Source organism: Pagrus pagrus (assembly GCF_965226575.1).
Source record: "Pagrus pagrus genome assembly, chromosome: 9".
Lineage (NCBI taxonomy): Eukaryota > Metazoa > Chordata > Actinopteri > Spariformes > Sparidae > Pagrus > Pagrus pagrus.
In genome coordinates this window covers 5312604-5334084 of record NC_140193.1, presented here as the reverse complement: position 1 = coordinate 5334084, position 21481 = coordinate 5312604, and the positions used below count along the sequence as shown (strand labels likewise).

The following is a 21481-nucleotide window of genomic DNA, read 5'->3' as shown; positions in this document are numbered from 1 at the left end:
TGAGAAAATAGTGTGTATTAATATCTGTAAAGTGGACTGGCTGGTGTGTTCATGGGTAATTAATAACAAGACTTTGGACCTTCTGATTGTAATGTACAGTATGTTGACACTTTTCAGTAGTTCCCCCTCTGAGGAGCCTGCAACACGTCACTCATGGTATTTTGAGTGATGGTTTTCATGTGTCTGTACTCACTTTCTGTCCTGAGGGTCGATATCACAGAACGTGACAGTGTTGTTGGGATAGTGGCGTCGGAAGAAAAGCCTGGGAAAAAAAACAGCAAACCAAAAGTTAGAAATTACAGAAACACCAAAATACATGAATGAAAAAAAAAGGAGTTGGCAGATGATGCATTTAACAGTGCGTCAAAATGAGTTTAATCTCTCAGGTACATCATTATTTTGTTATCCAACAGGTGATTATCAAACTAACTTCAGCATAGTGTCACACACCAGCTCCTGATAGTAACTGAGATGGCTGGGTTTTACACACCCTGACTACTTTTTGTCTGTTCAGCCTCACTCATTAAATATGTGGCATTTGCTGTGTTATACAGCACCACTGCTCATTTTCCCTGAGGGCAAATAAGCCTCATATTTCATAAAAAATTTATAAATGTTGAAATTTCTTCTTTATTTCTGGTGAGGCGGGATGCCTGTATGAAACCCTGCAGTACTACATCTTTAAATCAAAGTCAAAGTGTTTAAAAAACCTATAATTTCCCAATATTTATTTTTGAACATACATTTTCACAAAAAACCCCTCAAATTAGCTATTTTAAGATCAATAATAAATATATTTTGGCTTTAGCATATCCCAAGTAAAGTCTATGTGTGTGAAACACTGATATTGTCCATGTTGGTGCAGAAAATACAGATTTTTTTCTCAGTACAGTTTAATTGAAAGTGTTATTCGTCCTGTTGCCCTACATAACACAAAACTGGCTCCTTGACTGAAATACTGTAGTAAATACGATCCTGATCCTTTAATCCCGTGTTCGCAATTATTTATTACATCTCATTGTGTGCAGCGGCTCATGTTCACACTCGCCCTCCAAAAAAACAAAACGTGTTCAGACATCAAACTCAAATTTCCTGGTGTCATGCGATGTTTATCTCGTGAGGCGTCTTTCAAACACATCAAGACGTTGTTAAACTCCGGACAGGTTGTACCCAGACTTACTTCCTCTGGTTGTCAGTCAGCGTGATGCCCTGCGAGGACACCTTGAAGTGCACAACGGTGGCGGTAGGAGGAGAAGCAGCAGCCAGTGTCTCAGATATGGCCTTGGCGACAGCCTGCGGGCCCGTCAGGGACTCCATCTCCACTGAGTTGATGTAGAGCACGTTGCATGCTGGGAAGAGACAAACAACAATTACATCATTTCACATGAGATCATATCAAGATGTGGAGATTTTCAAATAGACAGCGTAACTGGAAATTCATTGCAAGAAGAATCCTTTTGGAAAAGTTTTTTTTTTAGCTTCTGTTTTGATCTTTTCATGCAGAAATATTGATTTCCATGCCGCCTGGAGCAAAAAGCTGGAGTCAAACAGTCTCCAAAACAAATCATTCCACATAAAAACATTCTGCCTGTTACGTACAAGAAGCCGGACCATCGTGTTAACAGACAAATATATCTAAAATCATCTCAGGGGACTCGGTTACGCAGGGTTATGAAAAAACTTGTCTTCGTTTGCGCAGGTTACAACATAACAGACAGACGACAAACAGAGAGGATGCACATTCCAGATGGAGCTTTCCAAATAAAAAAGTGCACAGGGTTTACCATGGGAATCAGCAGGGGCCCTCTGCACTGGGATAACAAGGACGTCACGTTGTCAGTAAGATGATTCAGGACCATTTTTAATCATGTTGTCATTAACGACAGAGAATCTCAAAGCTGTCTGAGTGACCGAGTGAGAACGCGTAGATGTTTTACCTGCTCCTTGTTTCAGCCGGTCAGGCGCTGGATTTGTCGTCGCGACTTCTGGCACTTCCTCGATGAGATCTACATAAAACAACAGAGAGGGAAGAGTTAACAGTTTGGGTATAAAGGGCTGCAGGGAAAAGTCATCATCATGTCCTTCACTAGAAGTCAGCACATGTTGTTTACTATCTTAATTATAGGGTCCAGTCTTTAATGAAACTGCATTAAGAAACTTTACGGTAATTAGTTTAAAATCTTACCTAGCAACAAAAATACTTACAGATGGAAAATGTAAAATGTGAAGGCAGGCAGGTAATAATATAGTTAATAGTTTACTTTTATGTCTGTGTCATGCCAACATCTGCCCCCCATCACACACGGGTTTAAAATATGCCAAAAAAAAGAATTAAAAAAAATACATAATTATGAAAAGCAAAACATAAAATATAAGACATAAATAAAGAAGTGACCGCAAAGTATTACCACAAATATCCACAAAGAATCACTTTAAAATGCACAAACGTTGCTGAGCACACATTTGGATTGCACTGACCTGTTGTTGGGATAAGTAGTTTGCAGGGTAGGGCCAGTGGTGTGATGGCATGTTGGTAGACCAACGCAGACAGACAGCCTGTCCAACAGACACAAGACACAGTCAGAAATAAGCATTTCTCAAAACTACACTCAAGAACGCTTTGAGACGACTTATGACTTTATGACTGTACGTTAAAGTAAATTGGTGTCCACTACGATACTGCATCTACTGTAGCTAGCAAAGTTACCCATCGGTTATCTCCTAACATAAATTTAGCCGTTGGGGGGCAACAGCCACTGTCTGTGGGCTTTTAGTGAAGGCAGCAGATATCCAGATAAAGGTAATCCGGACCAACACTTCCTCTTCTGTGATTGTCTCACAGGTGGTGAGTTTTAAAAAAGCTAAATTGTCTTCAGACTATAACCAACGTGTTCCCCTTGTTTTGCTCTCCACACGGACAGTTTTTCGCTCAAACGTGATTATTCGACTACTAATCTTGTCCCTTTTCTGCACTCATATGCAGATAGAGACTAGAGCATGACATTTTTCGGGAATTCCCGCGGGTCACGTGATTCCCGTGGGATTCCCGTGGGATTCCCGCGGGATGGGAGTCAAAGTTTTATTAATCCCGTGATTGGGACGGGATGGGAATAAAAATCAACGGGAGCGGGCAGGAGCGGGAACGCCATTAATAGATGATGATTTTCAGCCGTGTTAAACAACCAAAAGGACAGACACGTCCATTTTTGTAGTCATCTTTCAGTGAGCCAAAACTATTTTGACTTGCGTTAGAACTACACATCCAACAGTGCTTTGACTTCCGGCCGGGCCGGCCACTAAAAAACGGAGTGGGATGGGAGCGGGAGTCATTCTACAGGAGTGGGACGGGATGGGATTTTTTTTTTTACTCCGGCCCGGGATTGGGATGGGATGGGATTTTTTCTCTGGGAGTGGGATGGGACGGGAGTGAAAATCCACTCCCGTGTCATGCTCTAATAGAGACTAACAAATGAAGCATTGCACCCCTCAGACATTGTTGGAAACACGATCGATTTCGGAAGTGATGCAGCAGAACCACAGATATTGTCTTTTTTAAGTCCACGCAGAGGTTCTGGGGGTTAGCGGCTGATGTAGCATGGAGCGGCTACCATCAAGTGTACATGAAAAGCAGGCTACAGACGTCTGCTACTTATCAAACTTCATGCAGCTCCCTCTGGATCCATGAAATGACTTTATACAATGTTTTTCACACATGCAATAGTTCTCCCTAAGATCTGTGATAATTTGACACTCTTTCCCTTTAATAATTTATCTTCTGGTTCTATTACTGTCACTCCCGTTCACTCACATATTTATTTAGGATGGATTTGGTTAAATGTGGCTCGTTAGATACACAATGGTAAGAAAAACAAAGTCGAAACAATGCAGAAAAAAAAGCCACCGGATTCTTTTGGAATTAGTAAAATCAAATAAACACAAACAGCAGCTGCACACCAGGAGAGTGATGAATTGAGTTATAGGTTCAAGTACTGGAGAGGAAGAAGAAACAAGGAGAAACAAGACAACAGTTTACAGCTTGCCCCAGTTTGTATCTGGCAGAGGAGCTTTGACTCAAACACACACACACACACACACACACACACGTCATACAGCCTGCAGCGTAATTAGTAGGAAGAACATGAGTTAGATCACTTCAGTCAATACTATAATTACAGCAGGATTAGACGTTACAGAACTTGGAAAGGATTTCGCGAGCGCTCGTGTTTTGACTTTTTCTCTTCCAAACTGTCAGCGTACATGTGAGGGCAGCGGGCGCACACTAACCGAAGTAAGGCTCGTTGGGACAGCCCTTCAGCTTCACTCCTTTGGGGCTGCTCTCAATCAGGAAGTGCCTCACCAGCTCGTTGGTGATGTCACCTGCAGACAAAAGAGCGCGAGAGGGATGAGCGGGTTGAGGTAGTACACAGCTGATCAACGAGGAGACATCACCTCACATCTCTGGTATTAAGATAATACCTCGGATTCTGTTCTCCGCCCTGACTGAAGACCAAAATAGGGAGAAAGAAGAGAGGACAAAACACTGGAAATAAACCCTCACCTTTCTTGCTCTGGTGCACTGTGGGTGGAGGAGAGGCCACCTTCATGGCCAAGCCGTAAGCCCCCCTGAACGAGTGACTGTCCCGGATAACAAAGGCTCCGGGCTCCCTCTCTCTCAGCAGGCCGATAGCTGCAACACAGTGGCCGTTCACTTAATTCACATAGCTAGGATGTATTGTAGCAGAGTTAGCTTAGCGCTGCATAACATCTGCAGTCTCTTGGCAGGTCCGTTACAAAAAAGCAGCAGGACAACTCACTTTCATAACAGTACAATACTTGATATATCAATAAGCAGTGTGCACTAGGGACTTTGTAAATGGAAAAACTCTTTATACTGCGCTGGCTAAATTTGGATAAGAGACGTTGGAGGTCAGAGGAAGTCAGTTCATTATAGGATCAAGGTGAAATAAAGAAAAAGGAAGCGGAAAGTTTAAAGAATGACTCAGAACAAAAGGATTAAGTCAAGTCTTAACCTTTAGTTTGAAAAATTGCTGTCAGTCTGTATTTCATTAAAAGAACAACCTCCAACATGACACTTTGTTTTAGGCACTCCATTGTTCAAGGAGACGCGTTTCAGATCCATTACTTCACTATTTAGTTCAATGCCTCAGCCTGTCCACATGTGATAGTTTAAGGAAGGAAGATGGATGAGATGAGCAACACATGCAGATGTTCCCTAATTCTCCACATATGGTGCGGCTTTTCTTCTGGGAGTGTAGGACACTAAGTATAAACCCTCTGTGTGCGTGATGTCATTGCAGTTGAGCATGTGCTTGTATTTAACATGATATAATCCAATACGGGGCAATGAGCAGATGCAGATGGGGGTAGCCAATAGCCACTGACCTCACAAGCAAACACGTAAGTACAGATGTGTATATACCGGAGTCTGCATGTGTGTATTGTTGTGGACATGCATTTAACAAAAGTGGTAACGTTAGGGCTGCGTTGTGTGAAATATGACGCCATAAACAAATAAAAATCTTACTATTTACAATTTTGAGGTACTTTACTGTATTTCCATTTTCTACTTAGATTAGGATTATTCATTGTTGATAGGCTAATTTTAGAAAAGCTTAAAATATAACCACATTCAGACGTATTCTTGATCTAACGCAAAACAGACATTATAGGACAAGCATTATTACAATAGCTGTCTGAAGGTCAGTTTAGCAAAAAGTCTTTGAGCATCTTACCTTGCTCCCTGGAAATTTCTGGCTTGTACCAGAACTTGGATGTATCCTGGACAAACTTGACATTCAGCCTGCTCTCTGGGCTTCCATCTGCAACGAAAACATCAAAAAGTGCCAAACATCAGTCAATTTGACGAGCTAAAGCACCACAATGCAGCATTTTGTCAGTACACATCACTGGAGATACACCCTGAAATTGCACTAAGCTTATTTTGCTGTTGGGCATAGCTGTACTGTACATTGGCGTTTACATCTGACTTGTGAGCTTAGTATGCCAAGCTTTTTGCTGTCTGGCAATATCTGCCATTATGTTTGAGGTTGCTGTACTTTAAATGGATTAAAAGCACAACACAAGCAGAGAGGTAGCTGCCAACACATTGGGCTCTAAGCCACCCTATTGCTGTTGCCTGACTCAGCCTGTTTCAGAAAGGGAGAAGAAGTAAGCAAACAGAGAAGAACTCAACAAACAGTTTTCACATCATGTGTCCTTACCGGGCATATTGAACCTCGAGAAGTCAGAGAGGGTGTGGAAGTAGCTCGGAGTGCTTCCTCCACTCGCTGGGGACATTATCTTCCCATTCAGTGTGCCATAGGACAGTGCTCCATTTGGTCTATCACCGCTCGACATGCGCCTCTTCTCTGGAAGCTGAGGCTGGAAACCAGGGGCTGGACTGCCCTGCCGGAAGCCTACACCCATCCCCATCATCCCCCCATCCTGGAACCCTGCAGGCGAGATGGGGAAGGAGGGAGTGGGTGGTCCCTGGTAGCCAGATGAGCTGCTCTGTCGTGACAGGTTCCCGTGTCTCTCATCTGGGGTGGTGTAACCGCTGTGCATGGGGTGGCGATCCAAACTAGGGCTTCTCTGGGACACCTGCGATACTGACGGGTGACGGCCCAAAACTGGACTTCCTTGGGGGTGTGTGATAGACGGCTGTCGGCTGAGCACGGGGCTGCTCTGCATGGGCTGGCCCAGGGACGGTTGTCTGCTGAGGACTGGGCTCCGCTGAGGCCCCTGTCCCAATGAGGCCTGTCTGCTGAGGACTGGGCTGCTCTGCGCTCCTTGAGACAGACGACGACCAAGGGTGGGACTGCCGCTCAGGCCTACCATACCCACCTCGAAGCCATTAGCTGGTGATGTTTGCTGACCCATGATGATGGACCCATCCTGAATAGCACTTGGGCGCTGCTGGAGGATGGAGTTGTGGGTGGGGTGGCCAAGAGTTGGGTGGCTGAGGATGTTGGTCCGGTGCTGTGCAAGGGGACTCCCGTGGCTGAGCGTTGTCTGGCGGGGTTCTGAGGTGGGTGGGCTGGGATCTGAGGTCATGTAGGCCCCCTGTATGGTGTTGGGGCCAAGGTAGGACTGTGTAGGGGTAGTAGTGCCAAGGTAAGACGAGGCTGGAGAGCTAGAATCCAGGTAGGAAGAAGTGGGGGTGTTCAGGGCTTGATATGATGGGGTCGGAGTCGGGTAGGCACTCTCTGTAGCCTGGGAGCGGAAGCCCGAATCAGTAGTGGGCTGGGACGGAGTGCTGACGCTGCTCTCTGCTAACGGGTGATCACTGGAAGAGAAACAGAAAAGGTTATTATCCCACTGAACTTCCTTTTCAAGTTTCCCTTGGAATTGACAGGGTCCTTGCGAAGAGGAAGCCTAGTCTAAGATCTGGCCTTCGATCAAAAAAGAGCACTCTGTTTTTGACTCACCCCTGTGAGCTCTGGATGGGGCTGCTGCTGGACAAAGGTGGGTTCAGTGTGTGGGACGAGGGACTTGGACTTCTCTGCTGGCCTGTAGTCTCTCCTGGTGGGCTAAGGCTCCGAGGTGACGTGGGCTGATCTCCGCTTGTCGCCGCCGACCTTGCCACAGACTCAACGTAGCTTCTTGGTCCTGCATGTGAGAGAAGAAGGGTTTCTTATGAGACACACATTTACTTCTGATTTTCTGTCGGTATTTGTTATTCTTTCTAGCTTTCTAGCTTTGCAGTTGCGTTGATGATTTCACCATACTTGTCCCACAAAAACAGGAAGTGGCACAAGATATGAAACATGCTGCCGTGAGAGTGGTTTTGACTTTTCCGGACACAAATGAAAATGGGAGTGATTTTGCCAAACATGATTCAAGTGAAATGCTGGTCGACTACAAAATGAGGTGGAGGATATTAAAACCTTGAATGTCGATGATCATCTGTGGCGTTATAGCAGCGCTCTTACCTTCCTCATCCTCACTGCTCTCATCATCTGAGGAGCATCGTTGGAGATAATCCAGAGAAACAGAATAATGTAAAAGGAGTAGAGGTAAAGTGGATTTTTTTTGTGTGAACTCATTCAATTTGATGTTAATAGGGAGTGTGTGAAGCCATTGTCGGGAATTTTCCCATTTAGCCTTCAGTTTCACGCACAAAGAGAGTGTATTTTGAGAAAGTTTAAAGGTTGACAAGCTTGTTGTGTTGGTTCACTAGCTGCTAAGTGTCAGGGTTTAAAGATTAATCCAACTCAAATGCCTAATCTGGTATTGTTGACCATATACATTTCACACATTTGTGTTTCTCAGGTGATCATACAGGCAGTGTGAGTTTTATCATCGAAGGTTGTGATTCTGACTAAGTGAGTGTTAGAACCGACCTGAGCCCGTTTGGTTGAGGAGGATTTCCGCTGGGTTGTGGGGCTTCAAACCCAGGGCTGACAGTGGAGTCTTGGCAAGACCAGGAGGGGACCGACCTGAAGGGAATAGGACATTTATCACCACATAGCATCACACAGTGCACACATCTTGACAGCTGCTACCTGTTGACACAGTCCAACCGTGATTTATCTTTTGTTACGACCACTACATTTATGCTAGATTTAAAAAAAAAAATAAAATAAATAAATAAAAAATGCCATAATATCCATTAAATTTCCATATGGTAAATGGTAGTTTAAAGTTGATCTTAAGTCTTGCTAATCATGTATTAATACACAGGTAAACAGCTGTCAAGACAATACACAGGTACACACACAACATGTTCAGAGGGGTGCGCTCATGCTCTGATGGAGGGGCAAAACATGCATGTGACCAATCACAATGTGACAAACTGGCAGTGACACCACCTCACTCTACCACCAGCAGAGTGACGTGTGTGTCGAACACAAGTGACATCCAAGCAGAGCTGCGTCAATCTGTACCACAGGAGGATGGTACAAACACCATCACATATTTCCTTTTAGCTTTTGTGAGTTTAACACACTCTAGTTGTAGTTTTAAATGTTTTATCTTGATTTCCTTTTAATCAAAAGTTGCCATAAAGTGTAAAGTGTCCATGTTAGAAGAAGTGATTTGACACAGTCTCTGCTACATTAACACCGGAGGGAAAGAGGAGTAGAGTGTGCCGCCACGAGTGCATTAGTCATATTCAGACTTATATTACTATAATCATCCTGACTGTGAATGTGCTTTATCCAAGGTGACTCCACTTTATGAATCTGTCTTGCACCTCTAGTCTTCCTGCCAACTACTCCTTTATTCCCCTCCAGCGTAAACACAAATAATCATGTGGGTGAGGATAATAACAACAAACACATTTTGCTAACACAATTATCAAAGGACAAAACGTAAATGACTGGGTAATAACAACTGCCGGGGGAGGGCAAGCAGGGTGCTGGTTTTGCGGTGATACAAGGCAGCAACAGGAACCCAAACACAGATGACAACAGCAACACAGAGAGCAGCAGCTGCTGACACAGTTCACAATGACTGTAGGTCTTTGTGCTTTACATGTATGGGTCTATGGATGTGTGTGTGTCTGTGTGTGCTGCACAGTGCTGGTGTAAAACTTTCAGACTGAATATCTCAAAAACTACTTCATGGATGGCCACAAGTGGGTCAAAGGTACCACACATCCAGTTAAATATCTCAATATCTACTAAATTGATTGGCACAAAAGTTCTACATTATGATGTAATGTTGTGATTTGGGAGACCAGTCATTACCCAATCCATAACAGAAACCTGCTGTGTTCTGCACATGTACGTAGGTCAGGTCCCAACCTTTTCCCCAACCACTTACATATATGTACATGCAATTCGTACACACATTAAACAGATCAGGTTTTTGGTACGGATCAGGGACTGACGGGGGTCTTCTGACTTTCCTGGAGCACCATCATGAGGTCAACATTTATGGTTTGGAGTAAAATATCGAAACAATTATTATATAAAGTCAAATTTGTAGAAAACTTTATTGATGACAAAATGCCTGCAATGCTAATGGCACTGCCATGCCTCAACTGCAGTGTCTGTTTAATGCTAAGTATCAAATGTTAGCATGCTAACATGCTAAACTAATATGGCTCACATGGTAAACATTTAGCCTGATAATGCTAGCCTGTGAGCCATGTCATGTTAGCATGCTGTCATTAGCATGTAGGTAACAGAATGATGCCTAAATACAGCTGCTAGCATGGCTGTAGACCCTGTGGTCTTCTACATGTTCGACCTCTTTTTATCAGCAAAAGACTTGCAGTTTCTTCACTTTGTGTGTGTGAGTTTAGTGTGTGGTGTGTGTGTGTGTGTGTGTGTTACTCTACATGATGTGTGTGTTGTTGCCGGTGCTGCTCTCGTGTGGCTCTCATGCCAAAGCGGTGCAGGACTGTGATGAGTGATGGGTAAAGGGGTCACTCGGGCAGAGAGGAGGGACGGGATGGGGGTTCACTTGGCTGACGTGGTGGGACAGTGTAGCTCCGGTAGAGAGACGTGCATCCTCCACTTACCAAAGAATCCAAATCAATTCTTTGTACTTGCAACCTGGATGCCCCACATTTAATCGTGGCTGGTGTGTTTGGGGCAGGCTAAGTGAACACTGAAGACACACTACTCAGTCGATCAGCTGATCAGCTAACCATGCACCTTTGACAAGTTTTGCAAATAACTGCAAAACTAATCTCAGTTAACTGATGACAGTTAACTTTATGTTGTGCTTTGATGAAGCTCTATTAAAAACACAAACAACAGAGGAACTCGTGTTTTGTCACATGCACATCTAAGTTCTTTGTTTATCTCAGAGCTCAGTGTCGTACAAAATGTTCCCACTTTGAGGGGAGGGAGGGATGTCATGCCACGGAGCGGGTGTTAAAAATATGTTGTGTCTTTATGACTAACTTTTTATGGGTGTGCCCTGGGGGAGATAGGCAAGAGGACTGGATGAGGTAATTGGTGGAGCTGGCAAACGACGCGTTACCTAATACGTGACTCTTGTTTTAGTGCGGGGCGTATGTGAGGCTGACAGAGAGGGGGCTGGAAGAAGGCAGGACGGGAGATGGGTGTGTTTATTTCTCTTGGGATTTCTATCTTGTCATTACTGTTTTACAGACTTCTTGTAGGATGTTATTTTTCTTTGTGAACCTTGTAAAAAACTGGGCGAAACAGAAAGTAGAGATGAAAATGTGATCAAGCAGCAGGCCAGACTTAAATTTTGGAGATCAGTTACGCCAAACTGACTCGGCCTTTTTCTGTCTCTCTTTCCTTTTTTTACTGAATGGCTGCAGACATTCTTGTGAGAAAGAGAGGGATTCAGTCTTCACGAGACGTGACCACTCAGGCATTTTGACGAGCCAACACAAGGCCAGAGTGCTGCAACTTCCCACTCGTCCATCGGACATTGGAAAGGCAGCCCATTTACAATCTGAATGAAAGCGAGATGAGGCGGTAACTGGGATATTTTGTCATTACTCGGAGAATGTGGTAGGAAATGAAGTACAAAAAGAGAGAAATTATTGTAAGTCAAGATAAAGTATCTTCAGTGACTGACAAGAGTTACTAAACAAGATGTAAACTTGAAAAGACTTTTCTTACAGTAAGTTAGTATCGCAGGTTAATTTCTTTTGTTCCACTTAAAAAAACAAGAATGACATTTATAAGTTGCTGCTCAAAATTGCCTCATTACTAAAATAAGCATGATCATTTTAATATCTTTAGTAACTACATCTGAGCTCCACAGTGCCCTCTGTCAGCCGGATGGGGAACTTACACAGGTTGAAGTAAGGGGTTTGCGGCGAGATTGGGAAGGCAGGGGTTTGGGGAAACACCTCACCACCAACTGTGGGTGTAGGACTGATGTGGCCACCGTCGATCTCCTCGAAGGCCTCACGGTAGCTGTGCATGTGTCTCTGGAAAGCAGAAAAATTACATGAAAAACACAAATCGACATGCAAAGCAGAATATGTTCCAAAATGGACGCTTTCTACCTCCTTAGGTCGTCCACCGGGGTTCATCGCTATGGCGTTGACGAACTCTGGAGAAACACAGCGGATGGGGGAGCGGACCGGGACATCGGGAGAGGGACCGTCATCAGGACCGTTCTGGTACTGGCCCTCGCTAATGTTGCGACGGCGGGGCAGAGTTGCAGGATCATCCAAGGACACTGTCCGGGCCTGGACACCTGAGACGGCACGCAAGTGAGTGTTAAAACTAAGCAAGGGTCTGATCACTGCTGCTGCTTTTCCTCGTGAAAATCCATCACCGTCATCAGAGGTTAATCAGCCGCTGTGAAAGCTCACTGCACAGGCCATCGTGTGCATTCTGCAGACAAACACTCAGGAGGCTGTGGCTCTTCAAACTTTTCAATTCAACATGCACACACAAGGTTAATGAACGGTTAAGCTGCTGATCAAACTGAAGACTCTCCATGAATGAAAATTAAAGATGTGACCTTGGAAATATGTTCTATAAAGTGATGTTCACCCCTTGTAGCGTGGTTTTTTCTTTAACGCCTGGGAGAAAATGTTCTCTCACTCAAATGATCAAGATGATCTGATACACTGGTGCAAACTGTTGGTTATCAAATGTGTCAGTGTGGCCAGATCTGGCTGAAGCTCAAAGCAGCCAGTAAGCTCATTTCAGTTAATCTGGTTTGAACTGAAAGAGTCAGAAAGAGAGAGAGAGAGAGAGAGAAAGAAAGCGGCATAAAACAAACAGGATTTTCAGTTAAAAGCTTTAAGCTAATATGCGATGCCAATGACTGGCGGGTCGAGGTAGGAAAGCATGAATGCTGGCCAAAGCGGCAAAGCCAAATGTGAAAGACCATCGCTGGCTGCCCGGCGCTCTGGAACAAGATGAAGGTTAGCGAGAGGAAGAAGGGAAGAACAATAGGTTTAAGAAACAAGGGGACAGATTTGGGAATAATAAATTCAGAGGTGTTGTTTGTGCTGAGGCAGTTCATCCTGCTAAAGTGCTACTGTCATTGTCTGTCACTGAAACGGTTGGTTTAATGACGGTGTTAATGGACCTGGAGCTGTCTTATTGTTTATCTTTTTTAGAGCTTCTCTCTGACACCTAAATGACAGACGGTGGAACGATCTCATAGAGAAAACCGAAAACAAACACAAGCTGATACGACCTCAACAAAGTGACTGAAGGCTTCTCTCAGTTTGACGCTACAAACCTTTCCATACATGGAAAAACACGTGGACACACCCGACGAGCCAGACTGTTATGGAAATTATGAAAACAGTCATATCTCATTAACTCAGCTTCACTTTGAAGTGGGGGAGCTACATCCCGGCCAAATATCTGTGGGGAAACATTAGTGATAGCAGCTGTGAAAATTTTAATACTTAGGAATGAAGGTAGCTGCTATTGCCACAAAAGTAAAAAAGATCTGAGGCGTTAAAAAGGATTTTATCTGATTTGCTTTACCTCTAAGTGACCTTCCAGATGTCTCCGTGTTTCTATTACCACCATTAGATTACGGTTAATAAATCAATTTACTTTATGTCTTATTTTTTAAAGAAAGAAATCAAGGATTAACAGGTGTCAATCTGTCAGGATGCTTCATTTACCTCCAGCTTCAAATTGCTCAGATGTTGGCAGGGTGATGGTTAAAAAAATCTTGGAACTGACAGCTTTGAAAGCATGTAGTCAACACCCCAAAACAGACACACACCCACCATCGCACCGAGCCTGGAAACTGCGAACCAGATGTACCCAGGATGCACCGCTCTACAGCAGAGTACTGTCAAACACTGTGCTGTTACCCCGGCGACAGCTAATGACTTCCAGCTGCAATGGCTGGAGATACTCGAGGACATTTCTCAGCTATTTAAAAGTCCAGCCATCATGTGCACGAGCATGAGGTTGATTTCAAAAACATAAACTTGATCCTTTTTTTTTCTTTTTTAAAGGAGGGAAACCACTGTCTCCATGTGTGCACACCTGCGACTGGGAGAGGTTATCTAAGGTAAGAGAGAGGGGAAGGCATTCCTGGCAAAGTCAGTTCACATCAGTAAGAGAAATGTTTTTACAGCCTGATGCCAAAAAAGTTTGGACGCGGTGTAGAAGAAGGAATAATTTGCTAATTTGCTCAATTGAAAACAGCACAAAGACAATATATTTAATGTTTAATGGCAGCAACACGTTTCAAACAAGTTGGGACGGGAGCAACAGAGGAAGGTGAAAATTGCGAATGCTCCATTAACACCTAACCCTAACCTTTATAAAGGATATTACTGCATGGGCTCGGGAACCCTTTGTTAAACTGTCGGGAAACAGTCTGTTTGCAAATGATTGCATTTTGTTTCACTCAGCATTTCCAACTTTTTTGGAGACTTGGTTGTAATATTTTCTCTATAATTTGGTATGACGTTTGTGTGAATACTACTTGTAGGATATGAACGTCACCATGACTTCAGCTATGACTTAAGTCCAGCTCCACAATCCAAGATCTACTTCGCAAACACTTCACTTTGACGTCGTGTTGCATCACTAAAAAGGAAATTACTTTCTGCGGTAAAGAGGCCAGACTGGCCCCTGGACACCCTAAACAGAACAATCCTGTCTGCATTGTGGTCGCCGTCTCCCAGCGGACGCATACTGCTTTAGTGGTGTTTCCAACTAGGACTGTGGTCTCTCTCCTAGGTTTGGTGTCCTTTGTCTGGCTTTGTAAATCTTCAAAATAGTGCGAGTGAAAAAAGCAGACTTGAATGAGGCCAGTGTATCCTGGCCTTGGTATTGTCCCCCGAGTTTGGCAAAATGGATCTTGTGACATGCACTCTCCTGGCAAGGGACAGAGCCTCCTTTGTGCTTCCCCTGTCTCGTTCTTGTGAAACTTTAACATTATCCAATTGGGCCTTTCTTTTTTTCTGCGCCACAGTTGAGGTAATTCCCTAACCTTGAGGTAGGAACAAACTGCAACTCAGAACAAACAGGAACGACGGGTGAGTATGTATACAGAGAGGAATCAATGGTTAGTTTGATGATGCTCTGCAAATCCCACGATGACAGAGAGAAATGTGTTACTTATGAAAGGAAGCAAGAGGAAGATAACAAGAAGAAAAAGAGAGAAATGGTTAAATGCAAACCAAAGCCCACCACACTCAAAGACACGGCAGATACAGACTTGGATTGAAGGAACACTTGAAAAAAGGAGATCGGTCCTTTTTTTTTCTTTTAAGTGTTCCTTCAGACAGGATGGGAGAACCAACCCGAGAGGGAGTGAGAACGGCGGTGCTCAGACTGAGAAGAGGTCATGCTGGGGATGACACTTTGGACACGAGCCGAGTATTCTGGGTAAACAGATGAATGATGAGAGAAAGAAGAACGATGATGACAAAGCTAGGAAAGGAAAACAAGAAGGATGAGTTTCCGCCTGTGACAGAGAACAAGAAACAAGAGGGTAACTGATATTTTCCACATATTTAAAAGATGCTGAAAGCTTGGACATCAACCTAAACCATAAATGAAACCGTTTTGTCTTTACTGTCTCCACACAAGTCACTGACCTCACACAAACAGCACACTACATTTCCAACTCTAATGGTGTGAAACAAGCATTTAGTATTGCGTAAAGTCAACCACTAACTACATTTAAATGGCAGTAAAGTTAATGGAACCGTATTGCTGATTCTTGAAAACCTTTTTCTGGCACTTGCTATCAGAGGGCTCAGCTATCAAACTGCCTTATGTTGACTTTGCTCCATTTCTTGCTGCTCTGCAGGATGTCTGATGTGCTTATCTAGGGACAGTCGACCTGCTGGACTGAAGAGAACACTTCCTGTTTGAGCCTGAGTGATGAGGTGACGGTCAGGAAATGAGATAAGGCCAGAACGGTGTTTCCATGAGTATGTGTGTGTACAGTGCACGGCTGATGAAATCACCATTACAGTTCTGTAAATGTTCTGCAGCAAAAACAAAGATATGACATAACTGGTGCAGTGAATAATACGTGGTAAAAAAGCAAATATTCTCTGCTGGATAAAGGATTGTTTGTGGAAATAATGAGCTAAATGTCTGGGTGCTTCTTGGAAGAAGCTATAGTTGAAGGCTACAACCAGGATTCAGTTATGCACATCATGTCAAGTCTGCGAAGGCGCAAGGCTGTAGGCGACTGATCAATCAACCAATCAGAGGACCCTTGTGGAGTGGATGACAGTCCTCAGCACTTGCAGACTTCCTGGGAACGCAAACTTCCCACAAAGTCACAAAGGCCAGCCTGACATCAAACCCAAGAAAATGACTGCATGAACACATCATGCTATGCAAAACTAAATGGTTGTGTTTCCTTCTTCTGCAAGTGAAAGTAGGTAGGTAGGTAAGTGAAGGTGTCAACTAGTCCCATCTGTGACTTCAGCAGTCGCTCACTTTGTAGTAGCCGGTTTCAAACAGAGTTAATTATCAGGATGAAATAATGTTAGATCTTACCAGCCACTCTTTGGGCCACCAGACCTTCAACGTTGAAGACTTCATCTGGCTCACTTTCTCTTGGCTGGGGCGATGCTGAGGCAGCACTCGGGCTTCTCTGGGGCTCAGAGGCCTCCGCAAACTGGGACAATGCGCTTGGCGGGTATGTGTTGATGGGCTTCACCTGGATGTGACCAGCTACAGAAGGGGGGGCTTGTGAGGAAGGACCAGTTCCGGCCATTTCAGATGTGTGACTCAGAGATCCCTGGACAGGAATAGGCTCTGGCGTACTAGGTTTCCCGGGTGACATCTGAGGTGGCGACGAGTGGCTGACCAGGCTGGACTTGGGGCCAGAAAAGTGGGTATGAATGGCAGTGTCTGCCTGGTAGGAGGGCCTGGTTTGGCTCTGGGAGAAGGACGGCTGGGTGGTCACTACGACACTGTTTTCCCGCGGTGGAGCACTTTGGGACTTTGGCACCAGCGAACGGCCTGGCTCCAGGTCCAACATGAGAAGATTGAGGGTTTCAATAGATTGCTCAATTTCTTGCTGGGAGGCGCTGTGGCGATGAGGAAACTGTGGGAGGCTGTGGTGACTGGGAATCACTGCTACAGAGGGAGGTGGACTGAAAGTGAGACCTTCAGTTACTGGCTCCTCGGGCACACCGAACTGCTGCCAAACGTTGAGACCACGCTGGACGGCATCCCTGCTACTGGTGGTGCGCGTGGGAGCTTGTGGCAGAGAGTTTGGCTCTGCACCAAATGAGTGAGAGCGGTACAAATTGCCATTCTGCGTTGCCATGTAATTACCCGAGGACGGGGTTGAATCACTTTGGGACAATGTGACAGGTTTGTTTGGTGCGCCAACCTGTAGGTGGACGGATTCCAGAGGCTTTTCTGGGGCGCTGCGCTCCAGATACGGCACATGGTCCTGGCCATTGATAATTGACTCAGACTGGTAGTAAATATCAGCTGGTGTGGCCCGACCCTCTGTGGAGGAGAACGTCCCCAAACTGTCCACACTGTTGCCCTCTTGACTGGTGGGCAGTTCGTCATCTAAAATGTCTGTCTCACGGTCAATGCTGCTGTGCCCATTGACATGGACCTGGGCAGGCACCAGGTGAAGCATGCCTCCAACAGCAGAGGTCGGGGTGGACAGGTAGCCCTGTCGATGCATGGGCCCCTCCAAGCCACTCAGCAGCTGGTCCAGCTCCTGTTTCTCTTGGGGACTGATTGGCTGTTGTACAGGTGGGGCTTGATGATGAACCGAGGGTAGCTCCTCACCTGCAGGAACGTGTGTCTGGCTCACTGTGGAAGCCTGAGGGGCTGCTGCCGCGTCATCAGTTCGGTCAGTTTTGATGGAGGCAGTGGAGTTTCCTGAGTCACTGCTCACTGACAAGGCATGGTCAACCACAGGGAGGGCATGTTCAACAGCAGTGGGAGGGAGGCCGTTCGCTGTGACTGTTCCCTCAACGGACTCCTTTTTGCGAACCTTGGCGTAGAGGCTTCCGTCCAGGGGTCCTTCGGTATGGATGACTTCTAAAACAAACAGATAAAGACAGAAGCTCATTAGAAACCCTCAAGTATCTTTAGAGTCATAGTTTTTTGGCAATTGCACATCAAAATGTGTAATTCACTAAATATAAACAAACAGGTTTCATCAGGTAAGAGTGTGTCACTGAGAGAAGTGGGGGTATCGGTAGATTATGTGGGCATGGTCAAAACAGCTGCACTTAAATAAAATACTGGCTCAGGTCCCCCTTTTCTACCAGCTTCAGGAAATGAGCAGAGGCTGTGGCATGCACTGTGGAAAAAATGATGAAATAACAGGAGCGTGCACTTTCTCAAGCCAGATGACTTAATCTGTGCCACCTGAGGGGTACTGGCATAACAGAAGATTGATCAGTTGTTGATTTTACTTGCTGATGATCCCAACAACTGTGAAGGGGATAACTTGATGTAGAAAACAGTTGGCTGAATGGAAATCACAGACCATTATTATTAACTCATAAACTCTGATGGAAAGCTGCAATGTAAACTGTGTTCGCTGAGCACAGAAAATCGCATACATACACGCCCCTTGCACATACACATTTACAAACAGCCACACCCAAGTCCGGACAAGAGGAAGTAGGGTGCCCCAATCAGAAAAGTTTAGTCATCACTGGAAAATCAGCCTCACAGAGTAAGGAAGACCTGGAGGCTTTTCTTGGCCTCCGAAACCCAAAGCAAAACAAAAGCTCAACACACTGAGAGTCACACTGAAAAGGTTGAAACACACACACAAGCTTACATCAAGCTCTTTTCCTTCCTCCTGCATTCTCTCATACAGCCAACACAGTGCTCCATTGCGGACAGATTTATCAATATTTTTTATGTGATTAAAGCGATCAAAATAGTAACAATTTGTACGGTCATGCGTGCTTCAGCGGGGCAAAGAGGAAAACAATACCATGTTAGATAATTCTTCTTCCACTGTCCATTTAAGTTCCCAAGAAACCTCATAACCCATGATGAGGCATGTCCAGATAACCAAATCTGATTCTACAGTTGGGAAGGGAGCCGCACAAAGGAGCCGTCTGTGTCTCTGTAACTTATAGATATCTCCATCTCGCCCTTTAGTGAATACGGGGCTCTGTGCTGGAGCTCAGTGGGTGTACACAGGCTGGGTACTGCAAGGTCTCCTTGGCTGGCCCCGGGGCAACTTGCCAAGGGAATGGCGCACTGTAGCAGGCTGCTGGTGGAAACAAATCTGGTGGCGGTTGGTCACAGAAAAATTACAGCACATGTTGTTCTACTACTAATCCGTTAGTGAGTTACTTTGATTGGTACATTGGTAGTTGACATGAAAGAGCTGGCTTGTAGTATCGGATGCCATTTTGACATGTTCGCACTTGCGGTTTCTTTGACTCAGTACATCATGGTAGTTTCAAAAATACCATAATGAATACCTGCCATAGCCAATACAGAACAATTCTGATGCAAATGGTCAGATGTTTGGTAGCTTTTAATATAAATACTCCACTAAAGTCAACGTTGTCTACCCTGAAAAGGTAGCTTCTAAGACAGGAGGTCCAAATCAAGTCATCATACCACATTTATATAGCTCATGAAACTGCTTAAGTATCAAGTTATGTGCATGCACCGCCGTCCACATGCGCACACACACGTTAAATGCCTCAGTCATGCTGATAAACATAGACATAAGTCGTGAAAGGAGAGCTCCCCCCACTCTCTCCATTTCAGTTCCTTTATAATCACCTGCCCCGTAGCCAAATGTCACGCAATTAGGATGAACAGTCACACAGCCCAGCTGAGCTACAACACTTTAACAAGTCACCTCAAAGTAAGTCAAAGCTTTGTCAAACAAGCAGAAACACCTCCACAGGAGGAGGCTCCCCTACCTGTGTGAGCAGTGGACGACGGTACAGTCCCAGTCTAAGCTGGGAAAAGCCCTGCAGAGGAGCCCCTGGGTGGGACATGAGGGATTACAGCAGCAGTTAGGGGAGTTGGTTTTGGCTACTGTTCCTTGTCCTCCTCCCTCTCTTGACTGGCCGTCTGGCCGGTTCAGGACAGATACTGCTGTTGCTGGCTGCTCAGTGGCTTGCACTAGTCTAAAGGCTGCCCCTGCTGTGTGTGCGTATGTGGGAGGTCTATCACAACAGCCTGTTTGACGGTGCGTGAGGGAGGAGGGGGGATACCGGGCCATTGAACTCCAGTGAAAAGAGTTTGATAGATGACATCAGTCCCTTTAGATTCCTGTATCACCCACACCTACTTCCTTGAGATACAATTTTATTAGCCTCCATTGTGAGAATAAAAAGGTTTCTGCTCCATTAAAATAAAACATATTCCAGCAATTCTGTCTGCAAATTATTCCAGGATATAAAAACAAGTCAATGCTGTAGATGAAAAATATAGAATATAGAATAAGCCCTTTCCATGCACACGTACACTCTGATGCCCCTCCCTGAATCCCACTGGTGTCGAAAACACTCATGTAATGGAAAGAGTTACTTCGTCCAACAACAGTCATTTAACGAGCAAGCTCCGAGCTAGGAAGCAGGGAGAAAACTCCACCCTGCTGCAGGCAGATGGAGAAAACAGAAACGCTTAGAGGGTAAAAAATAGAATATGAAGAATACGTTGACTGGCTGCTGATCAGATTTGTACAGCATATAGAAGGGGCTCCCTGTGTTGGTAAAGACTAAAAATGATGACGGTCTAAAGACAGAGGATGTCTAAAGCCCACTGAGGCTGTGAGTGTGATTTTTGATTTGAAATTATGAAGTCAGGTATAAATGATGTACAGTAGGCGTTCACTGGGATGCAGCACGCAACACAAACTTTTTTTCCCACAGTTTGATATCGTTCATATCACCTCGCCATCTGTGCACATTAGCATGCAGGACAGACGCTTTACTATTGCAAGGAACAATCCAGAACAATTGACAACAAGCGCAGTCGTCAGTCTGACTGATAACAATAAAACATGTGACTCTTGCCTCCACAAAACATTCTCATTTTACGCAGATTCAATGGAAGTTGCATGATTATGGACTGCACTGTGGTACTGTTACCTCATTTGACTCACAGATCATCATCCTTCCCCTGCCCTCTCACTCTATTCTCTCAGTGATGATGATGATGATGATGATGATGACGATGAGGCCAGCTGTGCTATGGTCCCGCTCTCACATCAAATGAAAGCCCAATTTAGTCAGCCCTCTCTCCAACTAACTCACGTCTTCACTTTAGAGGTGACGCGACTGATGAGCGATCCCCAGGATCCCCATTTGTATAACAGGAAAGCTAATCTGTCACTTTACACTCGGGAGACTTTTTACGGCAAGCGGACTATTTTTGTTGTGACTGCTTCTGTGTGTGCTGCTATGTCTGCGGCTGCTTTCATTCAGTTGAAATGAGCGAGCGTAAGCTTCTACAAATAACCTTTGACGGTGTTCCTTCATGTGATAAGAAGCGGCATATGTACGTGTGATATCTTACACTGTGTGTTTGTACATACTCCCCAGGAGGTGAATACTTGCTCTGTGATCCCGAGCACATTAGTCAGAGGAGAATGTCTGCGATTT

At 44.8% G+C, this 21481-nt stretch overlaps 1 protein-coding gene across 13 annotated transcripts in view; it reads right to left on the bottom strand.

Moving 5' to 3' along the window:
* The window catches only part of tns1b (tensin 1b), a 172824-nt gene that overhangs the window by 3083 nt on the left and 148260 nt on the right, over positions 1-21481 (bottom strand). For 8 of the 13 annotated variants that reach the window (XM_084362721.1, XM_084362716.1, XM_084362726.1 and 5 more), the window contains 15 exons: positions 16413-17927; positions 15197-15277; positions 11963-12156; positions 11746-11884; positions 8364-8459; positions 7449-7629; positions 6243-7306; positions 5754-5840; positions 4559-4687; positions 4285-4377; positions 2479-2556; positions 1938-2006; positions 1785-1811; positions 1181-1349; positions 194-262 (listed from right to left, as the gene is read on the bottom strand). In XM_084362721.1, coding sequence (XP_084218847.1) covers positions 194-262; positions 1181-1349; positions 1785-1811; positions 1938-2006; positions 2479-2556; positions 4285-4377; positions 4559-4687; positions 5754-5840; positions 6243-7306; positions 7449-7629; positions 8364-8459; positions 11746-11884; positions 11963-12156; positions 15197-15277; positions 16413-17927 — 3991 coding nt within the window. The remainder of the gene's footprint in view (positions 1-193; positions 263-1180; positions 1350-1784; positions 1812-1937; positions 2007-2478; positions 2557-4284; positions 4378-4558; positions 4688-5753; positions 5841-6242; positions 7307-7448; positions 7630-8363; positions 8460-11745; positions 11885-11962; positions 12157-15196; positions 15278-16412; positions 17928-21481) is intronic. The other 5 variants (XM_084362720.1, XM_084362724.1, XM_084362725.1 and 2 more) reach the window with 4 other exon arrangements.